The following is a 21,513-nucleotide window of genomic DNA, read 5'->3' on the forward strand; positions in this document are numbered from 1 at the left end:
CTGTCTACAAATCATCTGCTCACTGCACACCTTCAAAAACATAAAATTGATTTCATGCTTGAAAACCCAGTAACAGTTAACAAAAGGAAGAGCATCTGCCTGTAAAACAATACCTTAACAATAGGTGTGTGTGTGTGTGTGTATTCATATATGTATGAGAGTCATGGTTTGTTTTCTATGTCTTTGCATTGTTTTGATATCATTTGTGTGATGGTGATTTTATGCTTACATCTCCTGTAAACAGAAATACCTTACTCTGTTGGGGTGAGGAAGATTATCAGAGTTGCAAAAAATACAAATCTTAAGTCAGTGACCTGATGGTAACAACGTCCATGGTATAAAAGCTGAAGGTACTACTGCCAAGCTAGCTAATCACATTGGTATTAGGAACTTTGAAGTTAGTGGTGGGTAGTTTTGGTAACTTAGAAACCACTATGAAACTACTGATAAAATTACCCAGTGCATCATCTGAAGAAACCAAACCACTCAGGAAGAGGTCAAATGGCTTCTAGCCTAAGTTCTTAATTTCTCAAGTGTATAATAGGGATGGGGCCGAGATGTATAAGTGGTAGCCCCTCAAGAATACCCAAGCTTTTAAGAATGAAACCTCCACATCTTGTCACAAATTAAAGACTTTTCAGTATTATCCTGCATGAACACAGAAACCATGCACCTTTTCAGGTAAAAGTTGATGGAGAGGTCAGCATACCTGCAAGTCTTGAAAGAGATAATGCACCAACGAAAAGTGCATTATTACCATTTCAAGGAACTGTAGTTCAACATGTGTATCTTTAACAGCTATTTTTTCTCAGATTTTATTCCAGATGGTCTTCAGCTTTCTGTTGATGTGGTGAAAGGTACCTGCTCATCAACTTGTCATTAAAATATAGTGATGTTCTGTCAACTAATAGATCAAAATACAAGTGAAAATCTACAAGAGATTATACTAATGAAAATATTTAGATGGAAGTTCACATGGTTAAATGAGATGATTTTAAAGAAGACATTCAACAGCAAAAACTCCTCGTAATGTCAACAACCTCAAGTTTGCAATATCAAGTTCAGCAGCTTCGTGGAAAGCACTGAAGACAACTTATGTTTTGGAGAAAAAAAGACTTCTGTACAAAATGGAGGTAGAATACAATTTTAAAGGATTTGAGACAATAAATTTTCATTATTTACTTGAGAGAGGAGACAACCCAGACATCACAGATAACAACACCAGAACTGAATGCTAAGTGTTAATAGAAATAGTGACTGAAGTTTTCATTAGTGGCAACAGAAATAATGAAGACAACAAACAATTGCCCAAGAAACCTAAACTCTCTGTTGTATGAGAATCCCTTGATAACATTATTTTGTATATTGATTTATCAACAGAAACTGATGTCCAGCAACATTATCAACATTTCAGAGCCTTAAGGGAATTCATTATCCAGAAGCAGAATCAGCAAGCTAAACAACTAAAACAACTTCTGCAAGCCAATTCTTCTCAACCCTACTACAACTGTTAAATCTACTGATATTGATGGCCCACCTACCTTTGACCTAATCGTTCCTCAATCTCTTCAGATTTTCTATGAATAAAAACCAAAGACCAGTACATCATAGTTCTACCAACTCAATAAATATAAATATCACCTCTACCCCGTCAAACTCATTGTCATAGGTAAAGGAAATCAATTTACAATATTCTGTAATAAATAATTTTATAGAATATAGATTTATGTTTTATATATTCATGATATTTATATAATCTGCACAACTATTCATCAAGTTCGGTATGTGTGTGTATGTAATTCTTTTTTGGAAAGTAGATCCCAAAGCTAATAAAGCTACCATTGCTAGAACACCTGTCATGTTTACAGGAGATGCAGGTTTGAGTCCCACAGGTAGCCTTTGACTTTTTCTCACCCAATAACTGCATACTGTTATTCATAGCTTTATCTGCTTCAAGACCCCTGTTTCAAAAGAGATTTCATGTTCTCTCAAAGTTTATAAATTCTTATGACATCAACAATATATCTTCAGTATCACTTACATATTAAACCATACCATCCCCAAACTTACATGAATTGCAAAGATATATACTTAGCCTTATTAATACAATTTAACATGGGTTCACCACATACAGCTATACACACATGCATGTACACAGCAATATGAAATATTTAGCCTTTAAAATGACTGACAGTTATTAGAAGTTATTAAGTGTAACTATATCAGTAAATCCTATCATTGTTAACCTTTTCATGTACCACAGTTGCTATCAGCTTTGTATTAAAGAAGCTTTAATGTACACTATGCTAATTATAAATCTCTTAAGTATTAGAAGGCACATGATACATTAGAGAAAACCTACATCAGAATATTGCTGTTGCTTTTATTTTTTTAGCCAAATCACATTTTCACTACTGTATTTTTGTCTAGCAATATTAAGTAACTCATCAATTCAAGAGCAAGGATAGTGCTAATTAGCTGATCCATCTTTTATATTTAAATTTCAGTTCTGGAGACAAAAACATCTTATTCAAGAAGACAATACAGTAAAGGATACAGCATGCAAACTGATGCCAAAAAGTTGATGATACATAACCACTTAGTACAATACTTGTATTAGCTAGCAGCTGAATTTCTTCCATTTATAGTACTAACCTACCTTAATAGGTTTGACATAATTCTCTCCAAACAGCTGTTCATCATTTAACAGCTATTGTCCATGCTGGTATGGGTTGGACAGTTTGACCAGAGCTGGCAAGCTGAGGAACTGCACCAGACGCCAGTCTGATTTGGCATGGCTTCTTACTGCCAACCATTTTATAGAGTGTGCTAGGTGCTTTTACATGGCGTTACACAGGTTCTTTTTACGTGGAACTGCACAGGCACTTTTATGTGGTGCTGCACAGGCACTCATACGTGGCACCGCAAGGCACTTTTACGTGGCACCGCACAGGCACTTTTACGTGGCGCCGCATGGAATCTTTTACATGGCATAACATGGACACTTTTGCATTACACCACACGGGTGCTTTTGTGTGGCACCACACAGGCACTTTTAAGTGACAACATACGGGAACTTTTACATGGTGCCACATGGATGCTTTTACATGGCATAACATGGACCCATTTGCATTACACCACATGGGTGCTTTTATCCAAAAAACAGGAACTTCTCAGGTAATTTTTCTGCAGATGGGGGACATCTTTCATGGGCTTACTATATAGTTTTTTCATCAATTTAGCTAGCACCATTCTTAAATACTGTATAACAAAATTATCTAATAAGGAAACTGTAAAGTGTCATTTATTCAACTATGGTATACAGTGTGACAACAACAGTTTAACCATTTTGCTAACCTATTTCCACTGAAATATGTTACCTTTGTCTCAATATTGAAAAGAATGAAGAATTTAATCAAATACTTTACCATTATTAAACTGGTGAGTAGAATATAAATTAACAAGAAATTTTGATGGAAAATTTAATTTAGATCAATTTACAAAAGTAAGCTTCTATCACAGAACCAGAAGTGGTTTCAAGCAGTTGGTATCAAAAGGGTTAAGTCCAATTTATTTTCTATATGCATAAAATGACAAGCCTGTGCAGCCACACATATCAAACCAACCTAATTCTGCTAAATTTCACATGTGAAGGCTAACATTTTAAGATATGATCTAACTAAAGTATACAGAAACATTCATCCACCAAAATTCACATACAAGATTCTCCTTTACTTCTATGACTACTTAGGTAGTCTTATTGCTTGGCCTATTAAGCAATTCCACCATCCTGTTATTTGCTACCTAGATTTATCACTGCTACAGTTTGTGTGTAGTAACAGGTTTTTAGAATGTCCAGATGTCCTCTACACTCCTATTTAAAGAGGCATTCCATAATGCTGCGGGATTTCACAGAGGCACTTTAGGTCTCCTCATTTCTCTTCATACACAGAAAAACTGCCTACCTCTTCTCCCCTCACTGTTTTTTAACCTAAACTTACCACTACTAATGCTCACTGAAAATAAACAAGCTTCTTTGCTTCTATATCATTTCTGCAATCACAAGGTCACAAGTTTATCAATGCATTTATGGTACACTATCTCTTTCTCTCTCTCCCTCTTAAAACACCAACTAAATATATATATTTAAGTTCCAACTTCAAATATTTTTCTACATTTAACCACATTTTTGTGGATAGAGAGTTATTTATGTTGGAACATTTCTAGTAATAGATCAAACAGGTTACTTCATCATTAATACATCACCATCATTCAGTTGAGATTACACTACCATAAAAAAAATATCAAACATTCTATAATCTTGCTGGTTCCAATATTTTGCAATTCCTTTCCATTCATCAAAGTTTGGCAAAATAACTAGCATTATTAAACAGAGATAAATTTACATCTTCTGCTATTCACAGTGAATCACTATGATCATTAGTTATTATCAGTGTGGAAGCATCAAGAAACTGTCAGCTGTGTAATAAAGAGAATCCTCACTATTTGAAATCAAAATGCCTAGACTACTTCGGACTATACTCTTCTGAAGTCAAAGTATGTACCAGTAAAATACTAGAGTCAATTCAATATTCCATTCTCAATTCTACAAATATCAGTTATTTTTCCATTACTATCCCTGTTGGCAACTATATAACTCCCTTATAAATGTGGAGCCTTGTGCTATGCAAGTAACTGCTACAGCTGGAAGGGAGATAAAAGGAGATAACAGAAAGCTATAATAAACGCTTTATAATATCAACTATGATGCCTCATTTTTTAGTGTAAATCTCACCAAGAATGAATTAAACAAACACCAATAATAAACTTTAAAAAAAAATCAACAATCCTCAAACCTCTTCTAGAAAAAGAAACTGTGTTTATGATGAAAAAAAATATCTTAACAGCATAAAAGTCATAAGAAGGTCAATTTTATTTCTTTATGATCTTCATAATTAGAATTACAAATATTTCAAAAGAACTTTTAGCAGCTAGAGTAATTGCCATTATATGGGCTTATGTAAATGGTAAATACATAGATTGGGGATCACTATAATAACTGCTTATTTTTAATTAGTGGTCGCTTTTTCAAATATAAAGCTCAGCCACCCAGGACTTGCAATAGGTGAGTTACATTCAGAAAGCAAAGTACTGGCATCGCCTGTGTTATGGGATTTTGAACCTACATAAATTGTACTGTATGACCACTAATTTTGAGATACAGTGTGTAATTTCATCCTTATGGAAACTTAGATAAATTTAACAATTTAAAATCTTCACTTTCGTCTTAACCGAAAGACCACTTCTCAGTATTTCAGCCAAGATCAAAGTACAGTTAATTTGAAAAACTATAATCATGGTACATACATGTATATATACAAGTGTGCGTGTATTTTCTTCGGTCACAATGAGTAGCTCTCTGTCAACACCACTATCTATCATCAACACAAAAACTAATACAACCACTGCAATTACCAACCCACCAACTCCTTAACACTTTAGCATTCAAACCAACCATATCTGGCCCAAATATTCTACCTGTTTTATATTTAAACTAACTAGATTTAGCCTCTTATGCCTACCCTACAATATCATTCTAAAAATGTAGAACCACATCATAAAAATCTCAGAGCTACAAGATAATACATGATTAATACAGAACATTGTGAATAAATAAACAGTACATCTGACAAAGTAATGTGAATGCTAAAGGGTTAATGACCAACAACTGCAACAAGATAAGAAACTCCATCAAAGATATTGACTTGAAATAATGTGGTATCCTAGTGTATTTTTAAAGTTCAATGAATTGTCTTTGATCTTAGGTAAATGAGGATTGATTTGAGACAAAACTGCAACAACAGTACAATTAACAGAAAGAATATGAACATCACCATCACCACCAATATAACCAACTGGCAACAACAATAGTCTCAGCATGATAGTCTGTAGTTATAAATGTTGTAAGGGGCAAAGTGCTCAGGAACCTAGTAACCCTTCAAATAACTGTGATCATGCAGTACTTACTCCCACCTCTCTCTTCCAGCCTTTCATACTAATTTCCAATCTTACATCCATAAGAATGACAATTTTTTTGCTCCTATAAAAGTTCATTTCTGATGCTATTTTGTTTTTTTAAAAAAAAACAGCATATTTACTGTGGGTAATTACTGATTACCACTATTGGATTTACCTACACTTCAAGTTATCTGGAAAGAAACTATCAAGTGGAACTGAAGGTAGTAGTGTGAAATGGAATCATAAATGGATTAAACTGGATATTAAACTTGATGTGAAAAAAAAATCAGCTACACTGGCAAAACATTAAAGCTTGCACTAACTTCTGAGGGGATAATACATGACAATAGAAAGAAAATTAAGTCAAATTATCAAGAAGTTCCATCATTAACTGCTTGAGCCTTATTTTTTCATACATCTAATGCATAAAATGGAATGGCACCTGAGTGTATGGACTGAGGATCAGGCTTGACTTCATGTGCTGATAAGTTTTATTAGTTAAAAAATAGCAATAAGTTTATATGATTATTTACATTCGATGGATATTTGTCCTCATCTTGTTTGTTGTCAACACAACGTTTCGGCTGATATACCTTCCAGCCTTCTTCAGGTGTCTTGAGGAAATTTCCCCAGAAAAAGTGGGGGTGAAACTTTTTCACTAATAAAGGATAGTTTGAAATGTTGAAGAAGCACTTGAATCTCCACAACATAAAACTGTATTTTTCATTTTTTGTCATGCTGTAAAAAGGTAGTGCCAAGCATAGTTCCAGTTGCTCCTTTTAGACTTTTCCTCCAGTCAACTTAAATGAGCTTTCTTCAGCCAAAATACCAAGGTGTGACAGCAAATTTCAAGACATTATTTGAGAAGAATTTTCAATCAACATATTGAAGCAATTTATAGGGAAGATAAACATAGAGATTTCTGAAAGAATTTCAACATAATGTATGCTGTGGATAACATAGCTGAGTCATGGGATGAAGTGAAACCCTCAAATTTGAATAGTTGCTTGGAAAAAAATATATGACCAGACTGCATTTGTGATTTTACAAGTTTTTCACAAGCAGAAAGTCTACAACAAATGAAGAAAGATATTGTGACATAAATTATGTAGAGTTTAAAGAAGTCACAGAGGTTAGTGTGGTTGAGTTGTTAAATACCCATAAAGAAAGTTTATTTAACCCTTTCGTTACCAACCCGGCTGAAACCGGCTCCGGCTCTGAGTATAAATGTCTTGTTTTCATAAGTTTTGAATTAAAATCTTCCACCAAAACTTAGTCACAATTTATGTTCCTAACACTAGCTGAATGATAACTAAGTTATTTTACTAGATTCTTGATTATATTTAAAGTAATTGAAAGAAACACAGAGCATCTCAAAATAAATACAGTAACGAAAGGGTTAAGCTGAAACTGTTAGAACAACAGCAAATTGGAAATACAGAAATACCCTCAATTCCACTTAAATTGACCGCTAAGAATATTGCTAAAGGGTTGGCATTATAAAAGAGGGGCTGTAAGTTTTTGCTGATATAAATCCTAATCATGAATGTAACATAAAAATTACAAGAAAAGTTTACAACGAGCTCCATTCCTACAGTTGATTAATTGAAGACAAAAGATAGCGTGCTTCATCTTTTCCGTAATTCTCAATCCAGTATCAACATCCCTCACACAGAAGTCAACAACTTTTATAGTAACAACAGACCCCATTACAATTCTTACTTATTCCCCAATGTATTGTTCTTCAAATATTTTCATGTATACATATTGTACTATGTATATTTAGAAATTGTTATTTTCATGCATTGTTGTGCTTCTTGTTTGGGCATTTCTTATTTCATTTTTTTTTTGTGCGTTTTTTTTTTTATTTCCTCCATTGGAATGCATCTCAATTCATAACATGAAAATCAATGGGAAATTTGATTTCACATTATAGCAAAATTTTTTGAATAACTCATTAAGCCCATAATGCGAGGGATTCCTCTAGTTCTATAAGACCCTACCACTACAATGCACCCATAGGCATAAACATGTGCATTCATAAATACAGTACAAAATGTCTGCACAAAAATATGAAAGATCTGATTAATATTGTGTGTGTGTATGTTTATACACACATGCATATATATGTTCTCCAAATTGAATAGTAATAGGGGTTCAGTACTTCACATTCAATCTCATTTATCAAATGATAGAAGTTATCAAAACTATGCTTGAATGTCAAAATAGATATTTGTTTTTGTGGTAATTGAAAAGACACCAGCTGGAGGGTTTCTCTCAAGTCACCTCTATCAATTTCATTGAACTAATTATTTCATTCCCTGTAGAGACTAGATAACTCAGTTGATAATGTACTGGACAACTTGGCCAAGGATCAGAAATTCAAATCCACAGCTGGTGTGTTTTGTTTGTTTTTTTCCCCCCTCAGCTCAGAACAAATTCTACATTTCCTTGTTTCACTAGGTGATAAAGAATATACACCATTAAAACCTGAGAATGTTTTCTAAGGAGAAATTTATCATACATACACTTTGTGCAATGAAACAGCAACTAAAAACTAGCTCTTAAAGAACCTGCCAGGGCTCCAGCCATATATTCTTCTTTATATGTTTGTTTCGGTACATCTCTTGGCAAATAGTGTAATAAAATAATCACTACATGGTTTGGATGGTAGCAGCTGCCCCTGGTTTGATTTAGTGATTACATACATGAAAAAAAGAGCATGATGTATGCCAAGAGAATGTAAACGCTCCTTAATAACATAAATGCTGTTCAGCACAGCTGATGGGAATGATACTGCAGGTAGGTGCTGAAATTATATAGTGCAAGCTGTATGTAAAATACAAATGCAGACGGACAGACATGATTATATAGTTGAAAAGTTCACTTCCCAGCTATGTGGTTTCAGGTTTGTTTGGTTCCAACTGTGCAGCAACTTGGGCAAATATTTTCTACTCTAATCCAAGGCCAACCAAAGCTTTGAGTGTGGATTTGATAAACAGAAAATGGAAACCCCTTGAGTATTTGTGGTGTGTGTGTATGTATGTATATACACACACACTGTGTATGTGTATTTATGTCTTTGATTACTTGTATGGTACAATACATAGGGTTGTGCTCAATTTCTCCTATCAACAAATCATCCAGTCACTTTGCAATTTAGAAGCTGTATGAAATAAGAGATCCCTCATTTGAAAAGCTGGTATGGTTTGGCATCAGGAAAAGCACACAGCTATAAAACAATGTCTCAATTATTCGTCCAACCCTTGCAAGAATGGAAAAACAATTGTAAAAATCAAAAAATGAATACATATATATAACAACAGATATTCATTTTTCCATCTCACATCCATCCATTTTGTTTTTCAATACATTGTTATATCAGACAAATCTGCCAAAATATCTATCTTAAGTGGTTTCTAAATTCTTATGATTCTTTCATGATTTCTAGTTCTTTCTGTTGGTCTAATTGTTTCATCTAAACCTGATCTTCCTTTAGATCATAATCAACTTCTAACTTTCGATAGGTTTACATCTAGATCCCATTTATCTGTATCCTCTACATAATAAAACCACCAACTGCATCATCACGCATTCCCTCAAAACAACAAAGTGTTTCCATGTATATCTACGATGACATTGTTTTAGAATAATGTCTGCATCAAATCTACTTTTTGTTGCTGCTTAATGCAAAATCAACCCTGAGAAAACCAATGGCACACAGGCAGGCACTTAACTAAGTGTTGTCCAGAAATCCATTGTTCTAAATATACAATGTCTCTGACAAGAAGTGAAAGGTCATACTGTGTATGCCAATATACATTGGTTTATCTTGTGGAGTACTATGTAACAGACCAAACATGTTGGTATGACTGTTGTTGTTGCTTGATTCAAAATTAGCCCAATTAAGCAGACCTATGATCAAAGGCATTCCAACCATGTCTAATCCAATCTTTTATTAGAGTGTGATTTGGAAGGAGATTTGGTTGCTCTGGTGCCACAGCAAATGCAGCAAAATGGATTCAAGCCACAATAGTTGTTCCTCTGTATTAATTCTTAGTGACATGTACCCCAGTGTCATGATCGGGGCTAATGAAGTTATCAATGAAGTTATCAATGCAGTGCTTATTTTGTGTGTCTGGATTGAGTAGGAAAACTACTGATTTTAGGGTGGCATTATAAACAGATGTTTGAAGTATTTGTGTTAAGTAATGGCAGGAAATATGAGCGCTGAAAGACTACATAAACAAACTGTACCCTCATACAGACAGACATTCTTTCAGTTTGGGTTTTTTTGTTTTGCTTTGATTTGCTTTTTACTATGAGGTTGGTTTGTAGCTACAATCAGTGTGCAACCCATAAGGATATTAAATGTACTATCAAACTATGGATGACTAAATTACAACAGGTATATAGTCCATTGTTTGTATTATAATGCACCGTTGTACCATTCAAAATTTATTCTTCATAAACAATACACAATGCTTCAAGAAAACTACAACACTCTATTAAATGTACTGTTTGATATTGCAATTTGCTGGATTAGGGACCCAGGTAGGGTTTGCATGATCCACAATGAATCCAATTTATTGTTTATACACTTTAAGTCACCACATTTACTCAACATAAGAAAACAAAGTTGTTTTCTTGTGTTGGCCAAACATAGTGACTGTAAGCACTGTGCATTTTTAGAATGTCTTCTGTGTGCTCTTAATGTTGTAGAAGTGTAGCATGTAATTTTCAATAGTTTAGTCTTCTATGTGTACTATATGTTTATTTTGCAGAGTATAATTGTTGGGTATATGTGATGTCCTTGGAGAATTCATTTGGATCAGGTTTCTAGACAGTTATTGTAGAGTTGTAGCCATGTGGGATATATAACTGTAATGTCATCCCTGTCTGTATTTTGTAATGTTTAAGGTATTGAATATCTTGCTTATAAGTGAGTAGTGAAGAAAATAGTTAAATGCTTTGCTGATGTTTGTAGTCACTAGAATGATGTTTGTATTGTTGTTGTTCTTATGTCGATATGTATTTTTGTATAAGGTGTGTGAATAGACAAGAGATTGATCGCAGTAATCTGAATCCATGTTCTGATTTGTGAAGAGAAATTTGAGTTGCTTATATGTAGAAGGTGAATTTTTAATAATATTCAAAGGCTGAGTTTTTAAATTTTTTTTATAATTTGTCTTTTTTCCAGTATTGTTTCGTGTGGTTAACACTGTCAAAATTCTTTCCCGTCCTCCAGTTTTTAAGTATTTGTTTGAAATTTTACTGAGCCTTGAAGATTTTGACTTAGTGGGTTTCCCTATTGGTTCTCAGATACCTGATGGAAAAACAAGTCCAGTTAATGGACCACACAATTTGCATTTTATCTGACCCGTTTTTGTCTGGCTCAGTACCGTGTTTTTTTTCTTTTGCTTAATTGCTTTAGGTACCTGCATAGTTGCAAGCAAACACCCTCTCAATCCCTCACCCTTCATTCAGTCAAACACCTAGAATGTGACAGTTTCAGTGAGAGAGGGCTGCACTAGTACACAGCTGATACTTATTACATTTGAGTAGGCAGGAACAATAAGAAACAAAGTTATTTACTGAAGGACAAAACATCTCCCTTGATCCAGGAATTGACTCCACAATCTTATGATCATGAGTTGAATACCTTAACTACAAAGCCACACAACTACTGTTCAAAGTTCATTGAAACTGTCACATTCTAGGTGTTTGACTGAATGAAACACTTTTACACCAAGGTAAGCATAATTGTAAATTTAACCATAGATTACAGAGCATAACAGAGTGAGAAAGCATGTTTGCAAATTCGATCTTTGGTAATGAATTTTAAACTGTTTTTATACCCAGTTTTACCTTTACTATAATTAACACTTTAAGTATTCAGTAGTACCAGGACAATGCAATCACCACTAATATTGCTTAGTTATTAAGAACAAGCAAGAAGAAGAGTTTCACTGGACAATAGTTACAGTACAAAAATAACAAAAAAAATTTCTATACTGCTCAGGAGAGGGGGAAAAGTAATTGTTAAATAGTACAACAAATTAGGCATACTCTCTTACAAGACAGGTAGATGATGCAAAGAGAAGAGATATACCAGGAGGTGGGTTCAGAGTTGAAAAGTGTCAAAGGGAGGTTTATTGGTTAGCAAAACAAACATATTGTGGATTTTGTTTAGAATACCAATGGAAAAAGGAGGTGTGTCAACCCAAATATGAAAACACACTTCATAGAAAAGTGTATTGGAGATTTACAGAAAATTGAAGATATAAAATGATGACAAACTGAACCAGAACAAAAAAAACAACAATTGCTCTTAAATTGACAGACCTGGGTAAATTTGAAGGGAAGACTCAGCAATAATGAAGTAATTAACAAGGCATTTGATAAAATAAAGATATGGTGATGAACAATATTGTATAGCCGAACAAAAGTAGTGCAGTGAACTAACAGAATCATTAGCATACTGGACAAAATGTCTAGCAACATTTCATCCATCTTTACATTCAGAGTTCAAATTCTGCCAAGGTCAACTTTGCCTTTCATTCTTTTGGGGTTGATAAAATAAGAACCAGCTGAGTACTAGGGTCAATGTAATCAACTTACCCACTCCCCTAAAATTGCTGGCTTTGTGCCAAAATTTGAAAACAACATTTTGTTTAAGTGAAACATTTAAACAGAAAAGAAAAGCATGAACCAGTTGGTTGTTGACAGCTTGAAGTTTACCTATATTAATGAAAAAAATCATTTCAGTTCTATAAATTAGGTTTTCATATCATTTTACATTTTTCTTTTCTTGCTACATAAGAAAAGTGTGCAAATAGTGACAGTTGTTTAAATTGTTAAAAAGCGTGCTTTACAAATGGTGCCTTTTCAATACCAACCACTTAACTATGAATGGAATATGTATTCTATTGTACAGCTTAATGGGTTGAGTAGCAGAATAGGAACTAATTCCAGCATGACAATATTAATAACTAATCCAAGAATATGCGAATGAACAGAGTTCTTCATAGATCATTTAACCAGTAAACATGGCAATTAAATCTTCTCACATATAAATCCCAATCATTTTTAGCAAAGACCAAACATTCAAAGATGTAAATCCTAAAACCAACCGACACATAAGAAATACTAGGAGTCATGCAAATGTTTCACAGTCCCAGCAGACAAAATAGCAAACCTGTCACTACAAAGAATGGTCAAGAAAATGCACTGAAAGAGCCAACCCACCAAGCAAAGCTCATTCACATGTATGGCAATTTGTATGCCAAACAAACTGAGTAGAGAGATGGTACAAGGGCCCAATATGACAAAGGTTTCCACTGCTATAGGTTTGTAAAGCAATTCATTGTGAGAGCAGCTATTACTTTGTCAGCTTGCAATCCTCCACCAATCAAGTGACAAAGACTGGATCAGACACCAATTTCACAAGGCTGCTACTGGAGAAAGTATCATTGCAGATGAGAAACTTACTGCCTCAGAATAGGAAGATTATGACACTGTCCAATCATTTGCCATTCCCATAGTCTAATCCCATCAACTCTGATTACAACAGAAAACTAGTTGCATCCAAACCACATTTAATATCATTGAAGGTGACATGTGAAGGGAAGCTGCTGGAACTGAAGCAGCATGACAATGGGTGACATATGAAAACATCCACTGCAGGTCCACAATGGTGTTGGTGCCACTAAGAGATACAGAGTCCAAACCTGAATGAAATGCTGATTCAGAGAAAGTTATTTTTCTAGAAGATGCAGTATTCAATAATGTTCTGGTAGTGGGGCAAGGAAATGGAAGTGAAACACTAGTTGATGCTGGTCAAGTGAACTAACGAAGCTGTCCAAGACTTTGCAGCACTGAATGGCACCCCGTTTGTGGCAAACAGATGGAATGTCTACAGGATTGAGGCAAGTTACATTTATGCCACATGAGCAGCTTTTGTACCCTGACAACTTTAGGTTCTGCAGGATTGTAGGAAACTGTTGAAGGTATGACAAGAAACCAATGATAATAGATATGCTAGCAATGTTAAATCAAAGGTGTAAATTTTTGATAAATTTGCATTTAGGCCTCTTGCATCAATATTTTATACACACATAATTTTCATTTATATATAACAGTCATATGCAGAGAAAAATTACATAAGAATTCTTCATTGTCATCAAATTTGACATTACAATAACTAGAAAGCCAAACAAGGTTCCAAACCCTGAAATGACTAATAGATAATATTCATGGTGCTGGTGCCATGTAAAAAGCACCCAGTACACCATTTCAAGTGGTTGGTGTTACGAAGGGTACCCAGCAGTAGAAATCATGCCACAACAGACAAGTGGAACTTGGTGCAGCTCTCCAGCTTCTCACCTCCTGTCAAGCTGTCCAACCCATGCCAACATGGAAAACGGACATTAAATAATAATGCCTCATATGCCTCTACACTCAAATACCTGTCTCACCATCATCATTTTATGTTTGCTTTTCCATATTGAAGGGTTTTCTCCGTTGCAACATCTCACCATATGTTGTCATTTTTGAGGTTAACTCTTGTGTAAAATTCAGCATTCCAAGATCATCCTCACTACAATCTTTCTTTTCTGCAGGCACTTTATCACTTAACTGCCATCTTCCATATGCCTTACATCTCCATACCAGCACAGTCATCTTTTTTGCATACTACAGCTAATTCATCTTATGCAGAATGTTTTCCCCTCAGCTCACCTGTGCTTCATTGTTCCTTCAGCAAAGAAAACTGGTCTCATGTCTATCCAACCTTAAGACAGCCTTCACATACAATGTGCATGTTTGACTACCATGCAGTATTCCACAAACATCATATAGCATCATGCAATCTGCCTTTCATTTGGAGAGACAGAGAGAGAGAGAATCCCTTCATTGCTAATAGAGTCTATAACTCATTGAACTTTTTCTTATCCCATCTTTATTTTGGCTACTATGCTTTTACAGCACTCACCTCAACTGATAATTAGATCACATAAAGAAAAGAAGCTGTTAACTACTTTTAGGACCTTTCTGGATTTTTGAAAGAATTTCATGAAAGTTCTTACTGCTAATTACTACTGTGCATCTACCACATACAAAGTCTTTTCTGTCAACTTGCCTCTAAGTTGACACTGCATAATTTACATTGGGTGAAGGCACGTGGCTTAGTGGTTAGGGTATTCAGCACATGATCATAAGGTTGTGAGTTCAAAAGCCAGCAGCACATTGTGTCCTTGAGCAAGACACTTTATTTCACATTGCTCCAATCCACTCAGCTGGCAAAAATGAGTAGTACTTCTATTCAAAGGACCAGCCTTGTCACATTCTGCATCATGCTGAATCTCCCTGAGAACTACATTAAGGGCACATGTATCTGTAGAGTGCTCAGCTACTTGCACATTAATTTCATGAACAGGCTGTTCCGTTGGTCGGATCAACTGGAACACTTGTCATCATAACCAACAGAGTGTCAGTCAATTTACATTTGGTACACAACATAAAATTCCCACCTAGTTCTTTTCTGTATATTAAACATGGCTACTTTATAGATAAGAGTGTTTTGCACTCTCCCTTTGCTAACCAAAACCTTTGTCATTGATAGGTTCACATTTAGATATCTTCATTCTAAGTTCTGCTTCTATATGTTATACACCCATAATTTACATTGGGTACACAGTATAGGATAGCTATATATTCCTTTTCATGCCATGTAAAAAGTACTGATGTGGGTACTGGTGTCATGTAAAAAACACTGGTGCTAGTGTCAAGTAAAAACACTCAGTACACTCTGTGGAGTGGTTGACATAAGGAAGGACATCCAGTCATAGAAACCGAATCAAAACATTATGGAACCTGGTGTGGTTCCTACCTTTGCCAGTTCCTGTCAAGCTATCCAACCCATGCCAGCATGGAAAATGAACATTAAATATTGATGATGGTGATGAACATGTTACTTCAAAGATGACTGAGTTCCATATTCTCTCTTGCAAACCAAAACCTTTGTCTTTGCTAAATTTACTTTCGGGCTTTTCAATCTTAAGTCCTGTTCTTCCATTCTGGGCTTCTCTAATTCTTCAACTAATGCGAACTAAGTCATCAGCAGACAAACATACCAACAAACAAATGGTCTTCGACCTCTTTGTTATGATCTAGGGAAATATAATTAACAGGTGGGGGATGAGCACCAAGCTTTAATGAACACCTAATTACAGGAATCAAATAAATTCCTTCCTGAACTCATTACTAACTTCCGCCTTGCTGATAGTTCATGCTGTACCTAGCTGACACAGCTCTTAAAAGCTATTCATCTATATCAAGTTTTCTCAGCAACCACTAGAATAGAGTGCAAGGTATCTTGTCAAAGGCGTTCTCCAGATTTAGATAATAATGGCTTGCTCTTAGCTTAAAAACATCTACTGTTGTCTCACTAAGAATAGAGTACTTGTTTCCTGCCTTGATATAGCTCCTAAATGTAATAACCGATACGTTTTTCACTAACTTACTGGTTTGACTTCAAATCCTGCCTAAATCAATTTAGTTTTTCATCCATCCAAAATCAATAAAATCAACTACCATTTACATGAATAAGTGCTATATTGGGTCTATAAGTCTTCATCAAGCCATTAACGATTAACTTTATCCCTTAGTTTGGCATTCATGACCAAAGCCAGCATATAACAAAAGCAACAAGTGAATATATCTGATATTCCAACTGAAAACAACTTGTATACAAGAAATATTAAAACTATTTTAGAATATGTCAGTGCACTGCATGGGCACAGTTGACTGACTCAAAGTAGTAAAAAAACTGATTGCATCAGTAATAATTTTGTTTTTAATTCAGAACAAACCAATCTCATTTCTTCACTAGAAAGGTATCAGCTGAGATATGTATACATGTACAAACACATTAATATACCTATCATATGCATAATAAATAAAGCAAACATGAAAATGAAGATTATTATGATAAACATTGATTAATTCTGAAAGACATGATTTCAAGTGAGATCCAATCATAAAATCTATGCATCAATTATATATGCACTAATAGGTATTGTGTGTTATCTTAATGAGTAACTCCATTCCTACTTTGGATAGTAACTGACCAACCGTTTGAGGGTAAACACACAAGATTAGCACACCAGCCATACTACAAACTGATTAAAGACTTCACTGCACAATCTAATAAACTGTTTTGTTACATGGATGCAACAAGGGTCAGATTCAGGCCAACAGATACCCTAAGCACAACCCAACTATGGTGCCTTCTCTATTCTTTTGTTGGAGAAGGCATTAAGACAAAAGTGCTGAAGGTGAAATAAAAGTTTTTAAAAATTCAACTTCCTTCCAAGCCTCCTCTACAACCATATCAAATATAAACTTATTTTTTAATTTCTATTTAACACTAACTAGCAGTAAGCAATACAAGTAATTTACTTATATCTACAAGAAAAAAATGCAAATTTCCAGCATTTGATTCTTTTTCTAAATAAAGTGTTCTAATTTATTAATTTAACATTTGCACAATGATAAATCTATAAAACAAAAACAAAAAAAACTGTTGTCCTAAGTACATATTTTGTTTGATTAAACTCTAAATGTAACAACTGATAATAGTGATGATAGCATTTATAAAGAAATCTATTTGGAAGAGGTCACCCTTCACCAAGTTAATGTGAGCTCTGTATTACAAATTAATGAAATACCTTTGAATTTTACTATACAGTAGCTGCTTACAACAGCAGGTTGTTTTTATTAACACCCCTAACAAAATTATGTACCTCGGTCAGTAACAGGATATGAATCATCAACCTCTCAATTTGTTATCCAATACCCTATTCATTCAGCTGTCCACATTCTCAAATACCAATTCTGATGAGACTATTAGTACTATTTTTCACTAGACTCTAACCATCTCAATGCTCTTGAAGGCCTATGATAACTAACTCAAAGTCAATAGCAACCTTTCACTAGATATACCAAGCTTCAGTATACTTTCAGATCACAAAATCATGCAGCGTTTAGTAGTGTGAGAGGTAAGTAAGGCTGAACATATATTACTTCTAGTTTGCAATCCAAACTATAGTGATTACAGACTTTAACCCTTTAGTGTTCGCATTATTCTGCCAAAATTAATGCTTCTTCATCTACATTGTTTTGAATTAATCATGCATTATCTTGTAGTTATGAGATTTTGATGAGGTAGCTGTTAATTTTTAAAACAATATTGTAGGGTTGGTGTGAGAGACCAGATCTAGCCAGTTTGAACATAAAACAGGTAGAATATTTTTGGCCGGATATGGCCAGTTTAAATGCTAAAGGGTTAAAGTAGTGGCAGCTCAATATTTTAAGTCTAGAATGACAATTGATGCTGTAATTACTTTGATAGGGATATGTTGTTTTGCATTTGTCTGAAAGAGATGGAAGAGACTGGATTTTACAATGGTAGACTGTTGTTGACTCAAATGTTTGCCACTGGTCCAACATAGTGTCAGAGCCACAGAGTTTAAAGTAGAATGTGCTATGAACAAGTGGGTGTTGCTGTTTCTGACAGCCTATGATCAAAGATTTTCAAACACCATGATCATCTGGTCTTTTTAGTCAGGCACAATGCATCTAGAATTATATTTTTTGATGTCCTTTTTTTTTTCTTTCATGTGATTTAAGGCAATTTGGTTGTTATTTCTATTAGGTCGTATGACATTGTGAAGACTTTCTCATGGTTTTGGAACTTGATGCAAATAAGCTGAATATGACCCAAGGGATGTGCAACATTAATTTACAGCCAATATGCAAAGGAAAGTTATCTATGCTGGTATAAAAATATCCTAAAAGAATAACATCTACTAGATGAAAGGGCATTATATATTGGCAGTGAAAATTGGCCATAGCAGTAGAAAACATAGGAAAGCAAAATGTTGAGGATGACAGGATGTGATGTTATTTCTAGCAGAATAAACAACCATGTAAGGGCCATTCTTTTGCTCACGTGGCTATGTGTAGTTTGCTATGGTGCGGCAAACACTTAATAATTATGACAAAACAGGTTGGTTACAAAAGACAAGTAAATGGCATTAATATAGTTATCTTTTAGTTTGGGGGAAACGGTGAAAGTTGGAGATTGTGCTCCAATGGTGAATTTGTTGATTAACTCCTCTTTAACAAAAAAATTATGAACTACAGAGTAGACTTAAGTAATTTGGTAATCTGACAATTACATCGGTACCTTGAAGAGAAACGAGAAGTTTTGATATTCATGCCTTTATTATAATCACTAACAGCATAAATGATATAATCTTAGTTGAGATTGGAAACCCAAAAAGATTTGGGTTACTGTGAACTAACAACAATGAATAAACTGTTTCTTACACAGGCGTAAGTCAGAGATTGCGATGATCATGTCTTTTCCAAGGGCATGAGATACGTAAGTGAATTAAAATGGCTTCAGACGAGAATTGAAACAAAAATAGCGTAGCTAAATTTAGACAAACACCGAGATGGACTTTGCCAAAGGACATAAATACTTGATGGGCAAGTATCTTAGCAAGTAGCCCAGGAGGCATCCTAATTATCTAGTCATATACTTTGAAATTAAAAATAAGCAACGGATTCTGTGCACAAGTGTGTGTGTGTGTGTGTGTGCGCGCATATTAATCTCTAAGTTACAAATAAAGAGAGATAGATCGAAGACAAATAGAGCAAATTAAATATCCTCGCATTATAATGTTTGTGCAATCAGTCAATAGACTTTTAAAAGCCATTTTAAAGGCCATCTCCATTACCAAATGGCCTTTAAACAGTGTTTAAAGAATGTTACGCAAGACTAGCGAGGTTTGAAACATCGAGAGTCTATCACAAACAAACACTATCGATTGTGTGCGTGAGGCACTCGTACGAGTTGTTGTAATCTTCAAATTGCTAAATAGGCCGAACGTAATAATAAATACGCCTTTCGTGTGTTATGTGCGGGTAAGAGTTTATTGCTAAACATGTTTTTAAACTTGTTACATTCAGCAACAACAAAACAGATCAATGTGAGGTTGATTATTCTGAAAATGAATAGATATTATTTTTGCTATAAGGTATTACTGCCACTTCCTAGCTTCTCTTCCGTGATTCAATGAGCTAATTTACACACTAGCCAACTAGAACAATAATTAGAGAGGCGTGGCGATGGTAGTGGCTGCGACTGATGGGTGAGGGTGGACTGTCATTGGTAGTAGCTAAAGGGAAGATGAGGTTATCTATGTAATAACGATTTTTTTTTTTGTTCAGAGGTTCACGACCACAAATGTATATAGCAGAAGAGGAATTAGTTTGCGTGACGTTCTTGTCATTTTCTAATGCATTAACAGAATGAAGAGCAGTGAAATTAATTTTCAAATTGAGAATAACATAGAAAAGGTCTTTCGAATTCCATGCCTAATTAATTAAGAGTGATCGCCGATGTTATTAATATTTCAATCGTTTTTTCCTTGCAAATCCAAAACTACAGGAATTCCGTCGATTATCTACATCAACTCCGCCTCCTACCGAATACATCGGTCGCGTGTGTGTGTACGATAATTCTGACACATACTGGGTATTTTTCTTGTAAATTCCAATATTGACTTACGCAGAAAAGTACAGTAGATTAGATTTATACGAAATTAAAATGAGATGCGGGTGTAGTATTATTACCCAGGATGTATAGAGGGAGGGAGTTAACGATACAAGTTCGTGTATTAACCTCGACATTTCAACACATTCGACAGTATATAACCATTCTCCAACTTCAGTAATTTTTCAATAAATGTTCCTTCTGTGCTTGAAATTATCTGTTCAGAAGTCTTACGTATAAAATTAGCGTATAATATTAGCCTGTTATAGCGTGCGCATAGAAGTACTGTGATCGACTCTTCACTAAGTATAGATATGATTGGATTTTACAGCTTGGGTATGTATGGATACAATAAGGAGGAAAATCGCTTTTTCCTACTTGTAAGGAAAAGAGCTGTCACCTGTACACTGAGCGAACCGTCAGAAGACAAAACAGAAAGCAGTATTTTAAAAACAAAGCATTCATACATATTGAAAGAAATGGAAATAAACACCAAACAGCAACAGTGGGAAAAAGTGTTTCTAAAAACAAATATATGTATATGTATACACACACACACACACGTGTGTGTGTGTGCGTAGGTGTGTATGTGTATACGAGTGTGTGCGGGCGTGTATTTGTGTGTTGGTGTATGTGTGTCATAGCTAACTTACCTAGAAGTACACGCAAATGCTTCAATCTGGTTGGAGGATCCTTTTTGTTATCCAACACTTTCTGCGCCGACTTCTTAATATCTCCATGAGCGGCTTTTCTGAACATGTACAGAGCCGACATCTAGCATTTAAGATTCACAATTCATTTTTCATTGCAATCACTAGGCGACACTTTCTCGCACTCCGACAATAACAAATGGCGGCCTATTTATACGAGCA

At 34.8% G+C, this 21,513-nt stretch overlaps 1 protein-coding gene across 15 annotated transcripts in view; it reads right to left on the reverse strand.

Moving 5' to 3' along the window:
• The window catches only part of LOC115217392 (ral GTPase-activating protein subunit alpha-1), a 288,611-nt gene extending 267,098 nt beyond the window's left edge, over positions 1-21,513 (reverse strand). For 14 of the 15 annotated variants that reach the window (XR_005001329.1, XM_036507627.1, XM_036507628.1 and 11 more), the window contains exon 1: positions 21,295-21,513. Coding sequence is in view for 14 of the 15 variants with exons in the window: in XM_036507627.1 (XP_036363520.1) it covers positions 21,295-21,415 (121 nt within the window). In the remaining variant the exon portion in view is untranslated. The remainder of the gene's footprint in view (positions 1-21,294) is intronic. The other variant, XM_036507634.1, reaches the window with a different exon arrangement.

This window comes from Octopus sinensis, linkage group LG11 (assembly GCF_006345805.1).
Source record: "Octopus sinensis linkage group LG11, ASM634580v1, whole genome shotgun sequence".
NCBI classification, from domain to species: domain Eukaryota; kingdom Metazoa; phylum Mollusca; class Cephalopoda; order Octopoda; family Octopodidae; genus Octopus; species Octopus sinensis.